Source organism: Tetrao urogallus, assembly GCF_951394365.1.
Source record: "Tetrao urogallus genome assembly, chromosome: 1".
Taxonomy (NCBI): domain Eukaryota; kingdom Metazoa; phylum Chordata; class Aves; order Galliformes; family Phasianidae; genus Tetrao; species Tetrao urogallus.
The window spans coordinates 181,776,091-181,796,058 of record NC_136813.1 but is presented as its reverse complement, the minus strand read 5'-3'; the positions used below and the strand labels follow the sequence as shown (position 1 = coordinate 181,796,058).

The 19,968-nt window shown below is 39.4% G+C and overlaps 1 protein-coding gene across 6 annotated transcripts in view; it reads right to left on the bottom strand.

Moving 5' to 3' along the window:
- The window catches only part of PHTF2 (putative homeodomain transcription factor 2), a gene marked incomplete at both ends in the record, with an annotated part of 44,980 nt that extends 29,031 nt beyond the window's left edge, over positions 1-15,949 (bottom strand). For 4 of the 6 annotated variants that reach the window (XM_079549147.1, XM_079549150.1, XM_079549149.1 and 1 more), the window contains 2 exons: positions 3,347-3,403; positions 15,905-15,949. In XM_079549147.1, coding sequence (XP_079405273.1) covers positions 3,347-3,403; positions 15,905-15,949 — 102 coding nt within the window. Of the gene's footprint in view, positions 1-2,948; positions 2,961-3,346; positions 3,404-15,904 lie in introns of all 6 variants that reach the window. The other 2 variants (XM_079549146.1, XM_079549148.1) reach the window with 1 other exon arrangement.
- Positions 15,950-19,968: the final 4,019 nt, after the last annotated feature.

Below are 19,968 nucleotides of genomic sequence, written 5' to 3'. Positions count from 1 at the left end.
AAACTACTGGTATTCCCAATACTGAACATGGAGCAGCCTATTAAAAAGAAAAAGTAAACAACACAGAGAAGCAGCAGGGAAAAAGAGAAAGCTTCTATTTATTCTTTCTTTTAGAAACAGCACCTTTCCTTATGGAAGAGCCAAACATCCTCACAAAACTGTCAAGTTTATTCTTTATGTTAAGATGTGATGCTTAGAGACAGATGTTTGTGAGTTTATTTTGATGCCTTCAGATCAGCTCCTGGTCACATTAGCTAATAATGATTCCATGTACAATTCAGACATAGTAAACTACAGTAATTCAAAAAAATATTGAGGATACAAATGGAATTATAGTGGAAGTGATTTAACTGTGCTCATTCAAATAGCAGTTCCATTTGCTGGTGAACTGCAGATTTCGAACACAGTAATATTACATTCATGTTAAAAAAATGTATTACTTCAGTATAAGCATTAAATTTAGATAAAATTATACAAATTAAATTAATAAAAATGAGAGAAAGATCAATGACATCTAGCCGTGTGAATCTTCATAGCAACTACATAAAGCATGTTTTCAAATAGCACAGCTCAAAATATTTCTTGCGCTTAAATTCAGCTGTACTTATTTTTAAAATAACACTATAATATAAAAACCAAAACCAACAAAAACAAATCACTGTTGGCAGGGAACTAGCTGTATAGTCAACACCTGGTAGGCCCATTAGAAAGAAGAGAGTTTGCTTGAAATTAAACAAAATTAATACATGGAACTGATGGGTGGTTAGGACAAAATGTGTTCTTAAGATGACAAATGCTGTTTTACTGCAGACTTAGCACTGATAATGTACAAGATTTTCATAGGTCAGCAGTCTTAAAACTGCAGTAATTTTATGTGGAAGCCCATACTTAGAAATTGTATTTACTGTAACTCCATAAATAGCTATATATTCCTGGGAATTCTTGCATAAGCAAGCCACTCTATTTCATAAAAGGTTCTAAAGATTAAAAATAGAAGATACTGTATGATACATTTCAACTGTACTGCTGCTTATGGGCCTCATGATTTTTTCCTCAAAAGTCTAAATAAACAGATATGTGCATCTTAGAAGAAATAACCCACTGGAAATACAGACAGTCCTATGAACAATTTACCCCTGTGCCCATTTCCATTCTGCACAAAGAACTTTTCAAAAAAAAAAAAAAAAGAGTCAACAATGGAACTCAATGCATCTTTCATAGGGAGAGCAGTGGTGACATTCTTAAAAAATGTCACTGGTCAAATCTCAAGTGCTTTCAGTGTCCATGAACTATAGTGAACTGGTAGCTCTACTTTTTGCCACTCACAGTGAAAGAATTCCTTTTATCAAGATGCAATTTCTCTATTCGTGTGTCACGAATTTGTGTGATGTATGCGGAAAACAGTAGTGTTCCAACATAAGGTTAATTAAGAAATAATTATGTTCCATACTATTCAGATCCATCCCATTAACTCACATAATTTCTATTCAGTACTTAACACATTTCTGCTACCTAATATAAAAACCACAAACTTTAAATAAAAGCTCTTTAAAATAGTTACTGTTGTAAAAACTCCACTGCGCAAAGTTTAAAATTAATAGTTCAGTTAAAACTACCCTATTAATATTAATTTATACTACTGGTTTTTACTGAAAAAAACTTCTTGGTTAAGTTCTTTATTAACTTCTTTAGTTAAGTTCATTTATAAACAGCATTATAATGGCTTTGAGATAGAAGCTTTAATGTATGACACCTAAAGGTAACAACCTCTTTCAGTGCTCCCTTCATTATGCTAAGTCATGGACTCCTCAGGGTTGGAAGAGACCTCTGAAGGCATCTAGTCCAGCTCCTCTGCAATGGACAGGGACACCACAACTAGAGCAGGTTGTCCAGGTCTCCGTCCAGCCTCCCCTTGAAAGCCTCCCCATCATTGCTAACTCTTCTGGGTGCTATCATTTTTCCCATTGTTTATTTGTTAATTATCAGCCTATAAACCAAACAAGCTGAATTTCCCACACGCTTAAGACTATATTTGCAATAAATTATTTGAATGTTGCCCTATTACACGGCAGCTACAAGAACTTCTGTTGTAATGGCAATTGGTTTTCACAGTCACTGAAAAGACACTGAAAATAACGCCAACACCTTTGTTTGAAATTAGCTGTGCTGATATCAAGAGCATTTCTGCACCACCTCTCTGCATGCTTCAGACAGCGGGTACCACAAGATGCAACTGTCGTGCAATAGCCTTCTGATCACATCAGCGTATGGCCGCAATCAAAGCTGCACCTCATGCGGCACGCAGCAGTACTGTGCCAGGGAGGGCTGCCTGGCAACTCCCAGCACCTGAGCTGCACAGTCCCCAGGTGTCCCTGCAGCTGCACTCAGCCAGCTCAGCACCAGCAGCAGCTCAGGTTCCTCGTGCTGCCTAACAGGGCATGTTGTACAACTGTGGTGTCACAAAGATTCCTTATCAGGCTCGGAAGCACTTCTGAAAATATCATCTCTGATTTAAAAGGTAATCTGTAGATTTTGTAGAGAGATCAGGTTAGTGAGAGCTCCTGTGTAACCATCTCCCTAACATATGCTATTTAGCTATTGAAGTAGTAGAGAAGAACAATCAAAAACCCACAGGAATGCTGAAGAAATGTGTATTTTACTAATGCTAAGAATTAACACAGCCTTTAAGCTCATGCAGTAATAGCGTATTTCTTGTGTGCAGTACTTGAAGAGAAAAGGTTAATTGCAAGAAAACACCAGTGAAACTAATTTTAACATTACAGAGTATGACACAATCTACAATCAGCAGAAGTACTACACATAGGATTGACTATTTTCCCCAGAACGCTGTAGCAATGCGGCAGACATTGATGGCACTGTTAGTTAAACCAAAATGCAAAAAACTGCTGTTAACTGCTTTCTCAGGACACAAAGCCTGAAGTACTTACCAGTCTAATAAACTGTACAAAACAATGACAGCATCATAAAGGAGGAAAAGTGAACTGGAGGGATAAGGTAACTAACTGAAATAAGGAGAGCTCAGATAACTGACGTTAGAATTCATCACAGAGTGAAAGAGAGGCACTCATAAACTAAGCTCTGGCTTAAGACAATAATAAAAAAGCACCGAAGTACAGACTGATGTAGAACTTTTAAATGCTGTGGATTTAGCAGTCATATAAATAGAGTATACTATGCCAGTTTCATTTGGTTACACTCCAGAAGTCTATTTTTGCTTCACCAGCATTAAAGAATATCCCATACATTGTAAATTACATCAGCATATATAATTACAGCATTACCGATAACTGGCAAAAGAAAAAAAAGACTTGATATACCATATTACCTTGATTTCTCTTTGTTCTACTGATTTTTCCCATATTTGTTGATCATATGCCCCAATCTAAAAAGAACACAAAACAGAATCTAAATTAGGTTTTCAAATAAATTGACAGTACAAAATCAACCTATCTTTCAGACAAACATGAAGACGGCAGGTTATCTCCTCAAGGAGACTTATTGTCAAAGCAGTCATCATCTTCCACGCTCCATCTCCACTGGGCAGGACCTGGCTGACCCAGAACTCTGCTGAGCCTGACAGGCTGAGGCCAGCCAGCCCAGAGCCTCACTGCGGGGCTGCCCAGCATCAGTGCAGCTGCTGCCAGCTAACTTGAAAGAAAATACAATTCACAGTTAGTTGAAGCCAGATCTTCCACTCGTTATTTTAGAATGGCTGCCTCTACATTTCCTGTTCCTCACCACCACCCACTTTTACAGCTCCATTGTCTTGACTTCCATCTCTTCAGATTGCACAGCAGCAGACGTTACCAACAGGCTGGGAGGCAGCTAGATTCCAGGTCAAGGAAAACTCAAAATGCAGAAAGAATATCAGGAAACTGCCCTTTTCCCCAATGAATCACTGATGAAATAACACTCCTAGTAGACCTATTTTGAAATTCAACTAATCTTTTCCTTATACCATAGTGTACTGTTTCCTTTTCCTGAGAACAAGCATTATTTGAAGATTGTCAGTTCTAAGGTTTCCAAGACTCTCATTAAGCTGCCAGTCTATTTATTCCCAAAGCTCTTCTAAAGATCTTAGTTTTGTCTGAATGTGAACAAGCTTTTAGTTAAAAAATTGTAGTGAAAAGGAACTGGTTTTCTCCAGGCTCTACTCTCATCACAGTTTTGTAGAAAACTTCAGGTATTTATAAGACTAAGGGTAAGATAAAGTGACAAGAATAAGTCAATATGTGAGACAATGCATCTTTCTAAGAAGTTACCAAAGAGAACCAGCTTGCTTTGAATAGCGCACAGAGCTTCTAGACATTTCTCAGCAATGATCTGTTTTAAGTGTAAAACCAAGAAACAGCTTAAGTTGGAAGGGACCTCAAATGCCACCCAGCCCCAACCTCCACCAGCTCAGGCTGCCTGGGGCCCCATCCAGCCTTGAGCACCTCCAGGGATGGGGCACCCACAGCCTCTCTGAGCAGCCAGTGCCCTCACCAAACATTTTTGAAGTTTCCTCCTTAGACATTCATACAGACACACACGTGCACCCACACTTACTGCCTCACACCTGAACCTTGGTTCCTGTTACCAAGCTCTGACCAGTGAAGTGTTACACTGATTTTGAGTCACAATAGCAAGGCAGATGTATGGAAGGAAACTTACTCTAAGTCTCTTTATTGACTGTAAGGAAAGCTGATACAACCAGCTTGGTCCAAACACCTTATGGGAAGGAAAAAACCCCACTGCTTGATTACTCCATGGCTTATTTTTCTATCTGTTTAGTACTTCCTATTCACAAGATACAAGCATCCAAACAATTTCTAGCTCACTACCCTAAAATACCAAAAGAAAAACCTACCGATTTGCTAGTAATAATAAGACATGCTTAGCACCTTGCACTTAGAAAAAGCACATATACCATGGAAAATAATGGACAAGTCAGGCACTGTACTGAGCAGATTAAGCACTTGCTCTAATTAAACTAATTAAAATAAAGCTAGTTTAAAGCTGGCTCCATCTGGATAACCGCCAGCAATTAAAAAGTCAACATGAATAAGCACTCCACCCAGATGTTTGTATCAAATTGCTTTGGCTTCTTCCTAAATACGTTTTAAATGACATTTCAGATCTTCCTGTTTTTCATGACATTTACATTTCATTTCTTAGAGTCCTAAGTGAGTTTTTTGTATGGCTCAATATTGGGTCTTTCCCCCCTCACTTCCCAACAAGCTTTCTTTCTACAAAGACAGAAGAGTCTGCCTCCCACTTCATTGGGCAAGAAACAAAAGTGGAGGCCTTTGTGCCAAGAAAATTGCAAAGCAAACTCTGTATTTCTAATCCTATTCATGACCCATACTGTTTTAGAGTTGAAAGAGTCTTTAAGAGAGTTCTTCACATAAACAAACAATAGATCACTTGTTATAGGAATTCTGGGAAACAGATCCCAGAAGACATCTGAAGCAAGTCAGTCGACCAAATTTCATTTGGGCTTACTCATCTTCTCCCACCAACATACTAGGCAGCAGCCTCAGCCTCCAAAACACACAAGCAGGATTCTGGCATTGATATTTTTCTTTTAACATTACTCCATAACGTAATTATTGCAGCAGTAGGTAAAATAAGAGAAGAGGACAGGAAGATGGTCTTTTACAATATATACTGACCTGGCCAATCTTTTCTGATCATGGCCAATTATCAAAATCTGAGTAGAGGGCTGTTAAATAAAGGCATACTGTTGCAAACAGAAAAGAGTTCTAGGGACAGCTACAGAGAGCAATTATCACTACAATCTCTTGCAAATTATTATTACTTTTTTTAATCCACTCAGTTTTGCATTTTGTGCTTTAGGAAACCTTTTGAGGCACTTTTGGGAATGCACATGCAAGTTCAGCCATCAAATCTGCACCTGATCTTCAATTTCCCTTCTCTCAAACAGCACAAGCATCCATCTATACTTCTCTTGCAAACCTATCAGAAGGAAATTAAGGAAGTACACAACACTATCCCAATTTTCACCTAATTTATCAAAGAATTTATCCTCATTTACAAAATAGCTAATCAAAAGTGGATCATAGGCTGTACTCTACAGCTTTTTTGTTTGTTTAAGGATTCAGCAAAAAATAAATTAACCTTAAAAAAAAAAAAACTTCCTTTCTTTCTTTCTTAATAATTTGTTAATTCAAGTAACGTGATAAGCCTATCTTTAATTGTTGCTCTTGAATGGCTGGAAATGGAATGGGCTACCCAGGAAGGTATTTGAGTCAATGTCTCTGAAGGTGTTCAAGAAACATTTAGATGTGGCACTACAGGACATGGCTTACTGGGGAAATACTGGTGGTAAGTGGACTGGATGATCTCGTAGGTCTGTTCTCAACGTGGTGATTCCATGATTCCATCACCAAGCATGAACAACAACACATCCCCCTAGTAGGAAATATGTCAATGGCATGCTACAGATGGAACAAATTGTGCTACAACAAACCTGTTGTTTGTTGTAGATATTTTGGAGCAGATATTTTGTATGAATTTAGATTAAATCATGCACCACAGGCTTCCTCAATAACAAGACTCTATCCAGTCTATCCAAACCAGTTACCTCTAAAATATTCAGTCAAGTCAGCTTGCTTCAATAAATGCCCCAATGAGTAGATTAAGGAACCCTGCTCCGTTACGTATTTGTAGAATTACCAACTATTCACCATGCAGCTGTTACAAGTTTCAGCACATGCAGGATTAGTGAAGATTGAAAACCCTGCCGATGTTCTTTCACAATGGAAAATGTTGCTTCAGGTGTAGCCAGGGAGACATCAAGGACAGAAAAAGATGTCGGTGGCATGACAGCAAGTTCCACCTAGAAGGTGTTGCAACATTTTAAACTTAAATATTTTTTTAGAAATTTTTAACCTCATTTTTAGACTTATTTCAAGGTGAAAACAAACTGTAACCCATTATTGCAACTTCCAAAAATTGTCTCAAATTGAAAACTTACTGAAAGCATCAAAAGCCACTGGATTCATTCAAACACCATGCATGTAAATATACTTCAAATCTTTCTCATAAACAAGAGATGACAAGATAAGCTCAACTTTGATCCCATAAATTGCACTACTTCAAGCGAGCAGAGGAAGGTCACGTTGCTTAAAAAGCAGCAATAAACTCAGGAGGTTAGCAACACCTTTGCTTCTTTCTTCCCAACCAAATAGCTCCGAAAGCATCTGAGCACATTTCCTTGTCTATTTAAAACGTGTTTGACACTTTTACAGCTGGTTTTTATAACAACTAGATGTGAACAACTAAACGTTAAGCTATTGGAAACAGCTCATTCTGGTTTCAAATAAAGCCCAATGCTAAGGGTTTCTGCACTGCAAATTATTGCTTCCCAGTGTCTTTCTCATAAACAGATCAATAGGCCACGTGTGCATCAAGACTGAATTTGAGCTTTGTGAATGACACTGATATTCACTTTAAGCTAATGCAGCGATGGTATCAATGTGTAGCCCAATACTCACAGAGCCTTCGGATTCTAATGGAATCGATCAATATTTCAGGAGGCATTTATAATTTATGACAAAGAAGGCTAATGAAGATTATAATCCTAAGAATACATCGCATTTCTTGCTGGATCTTAAAAGTTTAATGTTTATCCATAATGAAATCTGCATGCTAAGCTTTGTCCATTAAAGCTGCTACACATTGTTACAAGCAACATCAAAATACTACTTCAAATCCAAAGGACACAAGCTACAGAGTTTGGCGAATAAAAAGTGAAGTTGCTTCCTTAGGCTGTCCACCAAGGAAATTAAGTTTTTAACATCTTATTAAAATATTTAGTATTAACACATTAGCTACTACACTTTATTAATTTTTAAAGTCCAACATTTTTCAAAAACTGTACAAATCTACAACAGAATGTTTTTTTAATATCGAGACTGACATACAAATAATTTACACACATGTAATATTATTCATTTAAAAAAACAAAGCCTCATATTAAGTTCATGTTCAAGTATACATTTATGGATATCAGACAAAACATTTTTTATTTTCTCAATGCACAAATTTATTAGAAGTTACTTTAAACCCTCTTTTATTTCTACCTAACTGATCCACATTGCAGTAAAGGCAATAATTTCGTAGTTCAGCAGTGTCGTTATCTTTCTTGATTTTTTACTACTAAGACTTCTTTCTCTTCAGGATGCTTTTCCATTTTCAAGGTGTTTGTTGCACTTCCTGACCCTCCCCCATTTCTTTTATCATTGATACATGGACAAGACAGGCTAAGCTGAGACAAACCTAGTTCATAGCCAGAGATGTATAATACAATAGCTTCAGCACTGTCTGCCAATAGGGACGAGTTTAGAAACTTTTACTCAAACAAAGAAGTAAAATGAAGAGATAAAAGCTGTATAACCTCATGTGCAAATCTTGGAATGTAGGACTGCTGAACAGTTACTGATAGATTCTGGGATTCCCTTCCTTCTCCCTTACTCCCAGAAGGAGAAGCAAAACCAACTGTGCAGAGTAAAATCAGAATCACAGAATGCTTAGAGTTGGAAGAGACCTTTAAAGGCCATGTAGTCCAACCCCTCTGCAATTAACAGGGACACGCAGCCAGGCCCAGGGCCTGGTCCAGCCTCAACTTGAAAGTCTCCAGGGATGGGGCACCTCTGGGCAACCTGTTCCAGTGCCTCACCACCCTCAACGTAAAAAACCTTTTCCTTATATCTAACCTAAATCTACCTTCTTTCAGCTTAAAAATGAAGAATTGTTTATTATTAATTGCGTAAATTACCAACTAATCAGTTATTGCCCAACAACAGGCAATAACTGCAGTGAACTAAGAGCCATTCCACTGAACAATAATTTTACCAAAGCTTCCTTCAAAGATACTATTTCCAGAGTAAAATAATGGATAATTAAACATTTATCATCTATGTATAAATACTTTCTCTGTATCGGTCAATAATGTCATATTAACTCTTCTTAACATCAGCCAGACTTCCTTACTGTCTACTGAGTAATAGTTTGGAGATTTTAGCAGATCTGCTAAAAACATGAAAGACCTTATTTTTCGTCTCACAATTAAACAAAAATTTTATGCGTAAGAATATTCAGAAATAAATACAGACACAAACACTGTATATTCAGAATATACAGTAAAGGAATTACCAAGACCCACCCTAAGGCACTTCCTAGTGACATATACCGAACACTAGAAGTAACTTTCTTTTCTTCCGAATTTCTGTGCATTAAAAGAACTAATCAGTAAAAAAAGAAGAAAAAAAAAAGCACAAACTGCACAAGATTCCATTTGTTACCAAAGTACAGAGCAATCCATTATGAAGTTCACTCATCTTCAAATCTCAGACTAAACATATCAAAGAACTGCGCAGGTTGGAACCTCTGGAGGACACACAGCTCCTGTGTGGAGCAGCTCCAATTACAGGAGGTTTCTCAAGGACTTAGCCAAGAAAGTTCTGAACATGTCCAAAGTTTGGGGATTTTACAGCCTCTATGGGACCATAACTCAGTGCTCGGCAACTCTCACAGGAAACATTTTTTTCCTATACCTGAATTTCCCCTATTTCAATGTGTGTTTATTGCCTCTCTTGCAATCCCTGCTCGCCTCTGAGAAGACCTGGTTCTGTCCCTTCATGGCCACCCAGATGGCAGCTGCAAAAACAGTGAGCTCTTCCCTTTGCCCTCTCTTCTTCAGACAGAACAAACCATGGTCTCTCAGACTCATTGCCCATCACACGCTTCAGCCCCAGAACAATCTTCATGGCCCTCCGCTGGGCTTGACAAAGAACATCAATGCCTTTTCCTCTACTGGACAGCCTCAAACTGGGCACCGCACCTTACATGCCATATCACAACCTGAACAGAGAGAGACAATCCCTTCCCTTCACCCACTGCCTATACAATGGCTACAACCCAGTCATTCTTCAAGGTTTAAGCCCTCAGCAACATTTTTTTTTTTCTTACAATTATGCGTTTGCACAAAACGAAGCAGTCTCAAGAAATAACCGGACAAAGAAAACCAGACAGCCTCATTATTTAGTATTGTTCCCTGAAGACAACCAAAAATCCAGCAAGCTCACCATCACTGCCACTTTAATTTTGAAACAGCACTGCCCTTACTCCTGATTACTTCCACTTCCCACAGCATCCATTCCTTGTGCCAGCAACATCCTGCTGTGTGACTGAGAGATAAATCAGTTCTCTCGGGAAAAGAAATACTAAATTACAACTTCACCAGGCATAACAAACACAGTTCAAGAATCACTCTTACAGAGGGAATTGCAGCTCACTCGCTCTCTCTCACAGATACATTCAGCTTCTTACGGTTTAAACTGCATTTGCATCCTGACAAATTCACTCAGTAAGTGCATGAATGCCAGCAGCCAGGCACAGCACACAGCTGCTTTGTTCAGCCACGCTGTGGGTTTGAGCGATTCTGATCAATTGCGTAAGACTTGAATTTTGACTCACTGAAACAAAGTGCTGAAGGTAATCCCCATTACTGGTCAGCTGACAACCTGACGATTTCAGTACTACATAGAAAAGCAGCTTTGTTAAATACATATTTGTCCTCTCAGTGCTTTCACAGAATAATGGAATCATGATTCTGTTATCTCCCCTGAGCCTCCTCTTCCTCAAAAAGTTCCCTCAGCCACTCCTCACAACACTTGCTTTCTAGCACATTCAACAGCTTCATTGCTCTTCTCTAAACACATCCCAGCAACTCAGTAGTGAGAGGTTCAAACCGGACCCAGCAGTTGAGGTGTGGCCTCACCAGTGCCAAGCACAGAGGGACTGGTCACTTCCCCAGTTCTGCCAGCCACACTACTTCTGATGCAAGACAGGACACCGCTGGCCTTCTTGAGTGCCTGGGCACACTGCTGGATCACGTTCAGCTGGCTTTAAGCCAACACCCCCAGATCCTTTCCTGTCAGGCAACCTTCTCCACCCTTCCCCACGCTTATACTGCTGTCTGAGATTGTCATGACCCAAGTGAAGCATCCAGCAAGTAGCTCTGCTGAATGCCATACAGTTGGACTCTGCCCATCAGCGTAACCTTCTTAGATCCCTTTGCAGAGCCTTCCTTTCCTCTGGCAGATCAACACACCCATCCAACTTGGTGTCATCTGCAAACCTTAATTGAGGGTTCACTCGATCCTCCGTCCCCTCATCAACATCACTGACACATAAACAAACCTGGTCCCAAACTGAACCCTGGAGAACATCATTTTCAAAAATAGTCAGCTCCTATTCTTGTCAAGTTTTGACACTTGAGGACTGAACTTTTTGAGAGGTTTAGCATCCCAAGTTCTCAGTAATACAGCCACACACTCAGACCACTGTGCAAAAACTGGTTTGTGTGCCAGGGTCACCAACGCATCACATTAATTCAATACCATGAGGGAAATAAAGTAGTTTCAGGGTATGATATAATTACTGTTGCTTTCTTTATATTGCTGGAAAGTATAATCTTAGGATAATGAGCTATAAAACACTAAACATTACAGACCTTAATGCAATTACAACTCTAATTTTGCCCTCTAAAACCATGGCAAATAAAACATCTCATTTGTTTTATTGCGCCCTTTAACAGCAGTACCCAAAAGACACCCAAAGCAGCATAAAGCTGTGCTGGCAAAGTTAAATGATAAGCAATTAGATGCACGATTCAGGTTCATTAAGTTCCATTCTGCCTTCACCGACAACCACCCCCAAGAGTTGGAAAAACTTAATTCTCTCCTGCAATATTGTTAACAAATGTGTGCAAAGCCCTCCATTTTTGCAGCAGAACTGCGAGCATTAAAAATCAAAAAGCTGTTATGGTAAATTCCTTGGTTTACCATTAGTTATTCCTTGGTATACCCTGGGTTTTAACATATAGTTGTAAAATTGGAAATCAGAGCGGAAGTTGCACACCTATTACTATCTGTAAGCCTTAAAAGTATTATAATAAATGAACACAAAGATTTTAAGTTCGAAGCAGTATTTCAGGTTACAACTGATTTCATTCTTTTTAACCTCAGGTGCTGCTATTGACACAGCACTTCGAATACGCACACATAATCCTAAGGCTATTTATTAACAAAGCACAGACAGGCGCCTCTGAGCTCGGCAGCTGCCAGGGACTGACACAGGGAGCGCAGACAGCCCCGCCACACCCGCTGCTGCAAGAGCCGCGCAGCCACGTGCTGACAGCAAGCCGGCACTCGCCTGTCTGACCTCCCTGAGACACGCAAACATCTCAGCAGGGCACTCCTCCGTACGCCCAGGAGCTCCGCAGCAGCTCATTTATACACCTTCCTACACAGCCGGCATGCCCACACTGCACGCCCTGCGCCATCGCTTCGTGCAGCAGCAGGGGAGCTCCTACAACCACGTACCAGGAAAGCGACGCCTGTGCGGCCCTGATCTCAGATAACAAACCTGTGTTAACAAACCCTGCAATCCAAATAAAAGTAATTAAGAACTAATAAAGCACTTTTATAAGGCGGTCATAAAGAGCTCCTGCGCACTACAAGCACACCGCATCTATTGCAACAACAATACACAAGTTTACACAATGAAAAGTCTGACCTTTAAACGATTAAGCACATTACTAAATCATCCTCCCCTGAGAAGCTCCACTGCAGACAATAGAATGAGTCACACGAGCAACGAGCCCTGGGTGCTGCTCCTTGGAGAACTTGCAGTTCTATGCCAGTGCAGCTGGAAGAGCTCACCTGCGTAACTCTACCACAGAAGTCCAGAAGTGCCTGACTTTTGAGGAGACAGCAGACCTTTGAAATTCAGAGGGGAATCTAGTGCAAAATAAAGGCAAGTTTAAAAATATACCAACATTGAAAACTAAACCACATGGAGTAAGTTGTCTGTTTAATACCTCTTTCACAACAAGCGTCCTATTCAAGTACATATAAGGGCCTATTCAAGTACAGTTTCTTTGTATTCTAGAGATAGTCTAAGCTCTTCATGTTCTTTGTTAGGATCTTCATATATCAACTCATTTATGTGAAAAGACTCTTTTCAAAGTAATAGTTCTTTTTCCTCATTTTATCATATAGGCAAGCCATTAGTCTGACCAATAATTACTGCAACCCTCGTTCTCTTTTGACCCAGGAACAATGTTTTACTGCTAAGTATCAATTTCTCCCCACTTTCAATTTCAGCTACAACAGTGAGGATTCAGCAAACTTGAAAAGCAAGGCAAGAGGGACAAATGTGACGCGCTTAGAATTGAAAGCCAAGTTCAGCATTTTGCCATCATAAGCAATCACATTATAGAAACATCTCAGGAGGAACAAGAAACATGCCTGCTATCCACTCATCTCTAGCACAGTTCTTCCATTTCCCAGTTCGAAATTTAAGTACAATGAATCCATGGAGAAAAAATACTGTGCCATGTAAATCGTGGTGGAAAAAAAACAGGGACGTGGGTGGAAAGTTCAAGATCTTAGGAAAGGATCATACACAGCACTACAAAGTTAACAACTTCCAGGAGTTACCAGCCTGATCCAGGCTAACTCTCACTAAATTGGGACCCTGAGATCACCACCTAATTATCATGAACACTTACATGAGATGCAACATCTCTGAATTTGTCCCAAAGTAAGACTCCACTCTCTCATTCAGAAAGAAGTTCTGAAAGCTTCTTGATTGCAACTGAATGCAATTCATCTTTGTTCACACCATGGAAAACACTGACATCAGGTCAATGCAACATCGCACCTCTCCTGAAGACAGCCCAGTCTTTCATGAAGTAATGGTGGTCACATATCACAATCCTTTGCCTCAAAGACAGTTTGTACTTTCTGCCTGAGCAGACCTTTGTGAAAACCTGCAGACCTGCAGCAGAAATACTGCTGTTGATCTGGATGCTCTAAGCAGAACCATGTGTGCGCAATCACTGGAAAAAAGCAACAGAACGAGGGTTAAAAGAACGACCTGTACTGACAGTGAGGTGTCCTGTCAGAAGCAGTCTCCTGGGAACAGTAAAACTGAGGAAAGAGTTATTGGCATCCAAACCAGAAGGTCTGCTCTGCTCCCTGTGCCATCACAGCACAGGGACTCATTAGAAGACCCTGCATTCCTAGCACCAAGAGGAGGGAAAGTTGTGGTAATCACAAACAGCATTTCTTTTCCTAAGCATCCAACAGGACCACAGATGTACCTCAAACCAGGAGGAAAAAAAAAAAAAAGACAATAGCAAAAAAAAAGAGCAGGACCTTTGATTAAGAGTTCTGGAGACTTGAGACTCTTGCTCACATCAAATGACCATTTTGTACATAAAGATAAATCTGTCCATGATTGCTCACCATCACCATCCACAAAACCTCAAAGACCTGAGAAGCGGGTAAAATCAGCTTAATCTAAGATTTTTACAATAAGCATCACTTTTCCCTTCCATGAGATCCTCCACTGAATTTCATTACATTAAATCTTCCTCCAAATCACCCTACAAATCTCTGTAACAACTCAAAGGACCCACAATCAAGAAATGGTTTGAAAACATCACGCAATTCCACTGCACATGGCTGCCTTTATGTACCTCATCCATGCTACCACAGGAAAAACCAGGACACTATCGAGGATTTACAGCTATGTGTGTACAGACAGGAAAGAGCAAGTGGATCTGAGAAGTAATGCCATGTAACAACAATTCCAAACTTTGTTACTGAAGAAATTCAGCAAGATGTTTTTTGACTTCTTTTTTTTTAAAATGTACAAATAAGAAAGTTGCCATCTACAACTCTACAAAGAGCTGAAGAGATGCAAGCTTCTCGTGGGCACCCAAGGGTTGGTTGTGCTTTAATCTGCCTATATAATCTTCTCTGTGACAAAAATAGTTTTTCTGAAGCTTGAATGAGGGAAGGGAGAGACAGTATAAAGCATAAAAAAATTCTCATTAAGTTCTGAATGATTCCCAAATTTTTAATACATAATTGAATACAGAGCATAAATTAAGTAAGCAGAATTCATTTTTCTGCTTTTCCAGCTGCACCTTTAATTCACAGTAGAGAAGATGACATTGTCAGGTTCTCAGTTCTGTCAGATTTCCACAAGTTACAAGTGCTTAAAAGTTAACCACAGTTTCTATTTTGAAGACCATTGCCATTATTCCCACTAAGAGCAGTACGTGTACTCCCCAAAGGAAAGCCACTGGACCAAGGAAAACAGGAACCTACTGAAGCATGGAGAGATAAGGAAAAATAGAACAAATGCATCACACCTTAAATTCTACATCCAAACTCAGCAAAATTCGCCATGCTTTTAAAAACAATTTAGCTGAGTAAGTCAACCAGCACACGAATGTCAAGAGGATACAATAACTTGAAACTGACAAAATAATAAGTTAGTCAGACATCAACATTTCTCTGTACAGATATGAAACAAAATATACACACTATCAATAGAAACTGTAACTGCACATCTTCCAGCAAGATCTTTTTTCTCTTTATGGCTTCTCTCCATTCTCAGTTTTTTTAATTGACTTCTACAGAAACCTCCTTTGGCTCTGGAATACATCAATCCTTGCCACTAACAGAGAATGTCTGAATTCTTACTTTCTACTTAGATACAATGATTCTTTTATGTACTATAGAAGCAGTATTCTCCTGCACATGAGTACATTAATCAACATTACATTGAAATCAATAGCCAGACCAAAAGCAGTTCTATCCTGCAAGGTATTGTCATTAGGCATTTATTTACTTTCAGAGGCAGACTTCCAAGCTACTCCCTTTCACAGAACACCAACCAGCAACACAGCACTACTTACATTTATTATACTTTACACATACAATGCAATAAGCCAACTTTTTTTTTCTTTTTTTTTTTTTTTCCCTGAAGTCACCATAAAAACAAACAGAAAGCTTACCTTTTTCTGGTACCAAACTATAGCATCAGTTACTTTGGACGCCATTTATTCCACTGAATTCACCCAGTCATTTTAGGCTGTTAACAGAAAGAAACAGAACTTTACTTCCACTTTCCAGTGTAACACAAGTGGCACACAGACGGTGCTGTATTATCTCTGGAGAACCTCGGGGAAGTTTCATTAAATGCAGAAGGCCACGTAAGGATTCTGATGCCAAGAGATCAAAGCGTTATAAAGTGTTAAGAAAAGCTCATACAAACTAGTAGGTATTTGGGGAAGAACAAAAACAGCACTGATCACGAAAAAAATATCTGTTCTGATTACAAAATTAATCCACTCAGGAAGAGAGACCAAAGCTCTGGCAGAAGAAGCTACGGAAGAGTCACACACTTGTTTTAATGGTAACAAACAGGAAGAGGCTTTGGGGTTTTTTAAGCATTAAACCAAATGACAGTGATATGAGAAGGAGGAACTCAGCCTATGTAAAACTTTCTCCCTTGAAAATGACTACGAAGTACTGTTTTGTGCAGTCAGAGGTAGCACTGAAAAAAAAAAAAGTATGAAGAAAATAAACATTACAAAGCTGCAGAATTAAAATGATCACATTCCTACAAATCACTCTTCCACTCCTGTCATGGTTTGGCCACACTCTGCTTTTACTTCTACGTGGAAGAGTAAGAGAACGAATTGCCCATTTTCTCTCACAGCAGACATTCTGTAAAATTAACTGAAAGCACACTTGAGAATTACAGAGTCCTTTCCAGATGTTTTATAATAATATGGAAGTTCTTTTATAGATGAATGTATTATAACTAAAACCAAAACCAAATACTTCACGGACTGCTTAAGAACAGATTAATGACAGTGAGGTGTACATAGTGCTCACATTCCACGCTGTTAATTAAAGCAGGAAGCAGCCAGTGAAGCAAAAGAAAGAAAGAACTGGAAACAAATATTTACCAATCAGTACATCTCAGTACTTGTGTTTAACAACCATTCAATTCACTGATTCCTTTTCAATCTCTCTATATGTATTAACAAGTATTCCAAACTGAAGCCCAGTTAAAAAAGAGCCCATGGGGCGTACTGAAGTCCCTCATCTACAGGTGGAAACAAATTATGCAATAGATTGAAATCAGATCTTTCTGAAATGCCAAAGCACTAGGGTACGTTGTGACACGGTATGGTACGTTCTTCATCACCAAGAACTCGACATGGTTTTTGGGAAAGAAAAAAGTAGCAATTAATTTTCCTGATCATGCATTTCTGTGTAAGAACACAGCAGGTAACACTGCTACAAGGCCATCCATGCTCCCATCTCCCAGAGACTCCTGGAACAAGAAGGCAGACGCATGGCAAAACTCCATGCTGCACTGACACCTACTCATTCATTCCGCCCTGCCTCTTGTTGCACACCTCTTGTGCTACTTTAGCGATGCTGTATTTTTAACTCGGCATATGCATTACAAACACTATAGTACAGATCTTCAACAAACAGACTCATTGTATAGCAGCTTTTGTGAATCTCTAAGGAGCATAATGCAAAATATCTTCATCTTTCACCAAGTTCCGTGTTTGTTTTTTTAATAAATACAGCATCTTTTGAGCATGTTATTTATGATTTTTAAAGTAAAACTTCAATATCCTTCATACAATGTTAAAGAAGATTACAACACAACACAAAGGAGCTCAGAGCTTCATTTCAGAGTTATCACAACAGTGCTTTTAGAGCAGAACACTGTCATTCTTCAACTGTTGTTAACATCAGCACAGAAGCCACATCAAGTCAGTTAAAACGCAAAGCCATCACTTGTATCAAGAACTGTAATTGGGTTTCTAATAACAGTGGAAGTTTAACTAAGAGTGACTATCAGCAACTAAGAATTTATCAGTACAATAAAGACTTCCATCACAGACTTCTATCTAACAGACCAGGCTATACCTTGGCATATCACAAGATTGCTTACCCTTCCTTCTCACCCACACAAAGCTTAAAACAGGATTTGTTTTCGTTTGCAAACACTCCCATAAACTTCAGTATAAAATACTTGGCTACATAACCACAGACAAACCTGTGCCACCTCCTTTGACATGTACAGCCCTCACACACAACGTGACCTATGTTTGCTCAGTCTCAACGAAGGCAGCCCCGCTGCTCAAGGAAGAATCTACGTACCACCAGCACATACAGGATTTGATCACACTTGTATCCCTTGCCTTCCCCTGCCTTGTGAATACAGTGTGGGCACATCTTAAATTCCTTCTCGTTTCTTCAAAAGTAGCCCACTCCAATGTTAATCAAAGCACTACTGAATTCCACCACACACAACCACAAAGATACATGAGGTAACACAAAGCCACAGGAATGATGTCCCAGCTCACCAACCTCAGCTAAACATTTGTGTGGAAATACCTCCACCAGGAGATATCACATACTTTCCTCAACAGATACACAGCACTTTCTGATGCAACACTGAAATAAAAGGTGAAAAAATGCATTCAATTATTTCCAGACAATGTTTCTGCTTGAAAGGGCTGAATGGCAGCAAAATGAGTTTAATATATGGCCTGCAGGTAAAATATATCACAATCTTCAGAGTTGGAAGGGACCTTTAAAAAAGCTCTCTGACACAAGAGACTGCAACAAGCTCAGAACTCTGCATGTTATATGCATGTATGTTCACATTTTATTCAGCTGACAATTTGTATTGCTATCAATCCTGAAGTCAGGCTGTACGTGCTGGGCTCTAAGATCCACCAAATCTGCAAAATGAGCACATCAAAGCAGCTGACACTTAACACAGGCACAACACAGGCACAGTAGGGCATCACCTATTCTAACTTGTTCTCCATCTGATTCTCTCTGAATCTGTTTCATGTTGCACATCAAACACATACACGTGTGCTTGACAAGGACCTGCTTTTACACACAGCTGCACCACATTCACTTGTACACCTTGTGCAAAGACACTACGGCAAGATTAGCTTCATATGAACTAACTGGAGACTTAAGGGCAATATTAAAGACAAACTGTAACTCAGATGGAACACTGAAATACATAAGCTCAGTCACATTTCTGCAGCACTTACCTGAGCCATTTATTACCACTTCATCAAACCCACCGTTAAAATTAATAACAAGCAACAGTTCTGGATGAAATTCATTACTTGCTTGAAACTAAAAGCAAATGACTACATTGATCCGTATTCAGACGTGGGGTTTTGTAGCTGTTTCTTTTCCATTTCAGAGCATAATCATATTCCATTTTAAATAAATGCACACTATACCCTGCAATCAAACAAGCACTTTTTCAAAAGCCACTAAAGTGTATATTTAGATGTTGCCAGCAATTTAAACGCTCAGTCAAGCAGCACATAGTGCTTATTGTGTAACACAGGATTAGATACCACATATTTTACTCATAACCGAAATGTTTTGGAGTCCCCAGTCAGACACAAATGCGAACCTTCCTAAATGACAGCCTATAGACAACAAATTCTATTTTGAACAACTGAATTCTATTCTGAACTCAGACGTTCCGAATAAAGCTGTGCTCCTCATACCAAGGGAGAGGCCAAAATAAAGACTTAGAAATATTGGAAGACTAAATAAGCAATGTCAGTGAGCAGAAAACCATCACTGAAAATACAACACAGGCATGGAAGTAGTAGCAAATGGTTGCTTTTCTTGTCAGTAAACGCTGTGAATCACTAAGTTCATATTTATGATTTATGCTAAATCATAGAATAGAATCCTAGAATCCTTGGAGCTGGAAGGGACTTCTGAAGGCCACTTAGTTCAACTCTCTGCAGTGAGCAGGGACACCACAGCCAGATCAGGGTGCCCAGAGCCTGCTCCTACCCGGCCTTGACAGTATCCAAGGAGGGAGCACCCACCACCTCTCTGGGTGACCTGTTCCACTGCCTCACCACCCTCCACGTTAAAGACCATTTCCTCTTGCCCTATTGCCACAGACTGTGCCAAAGAGTCGTCCCCTTCTTTCCTGTAGCTCCCTTCCAGATAATGGAAATGTCTCAAGGAATGTCTTCCTTTTATAACAATG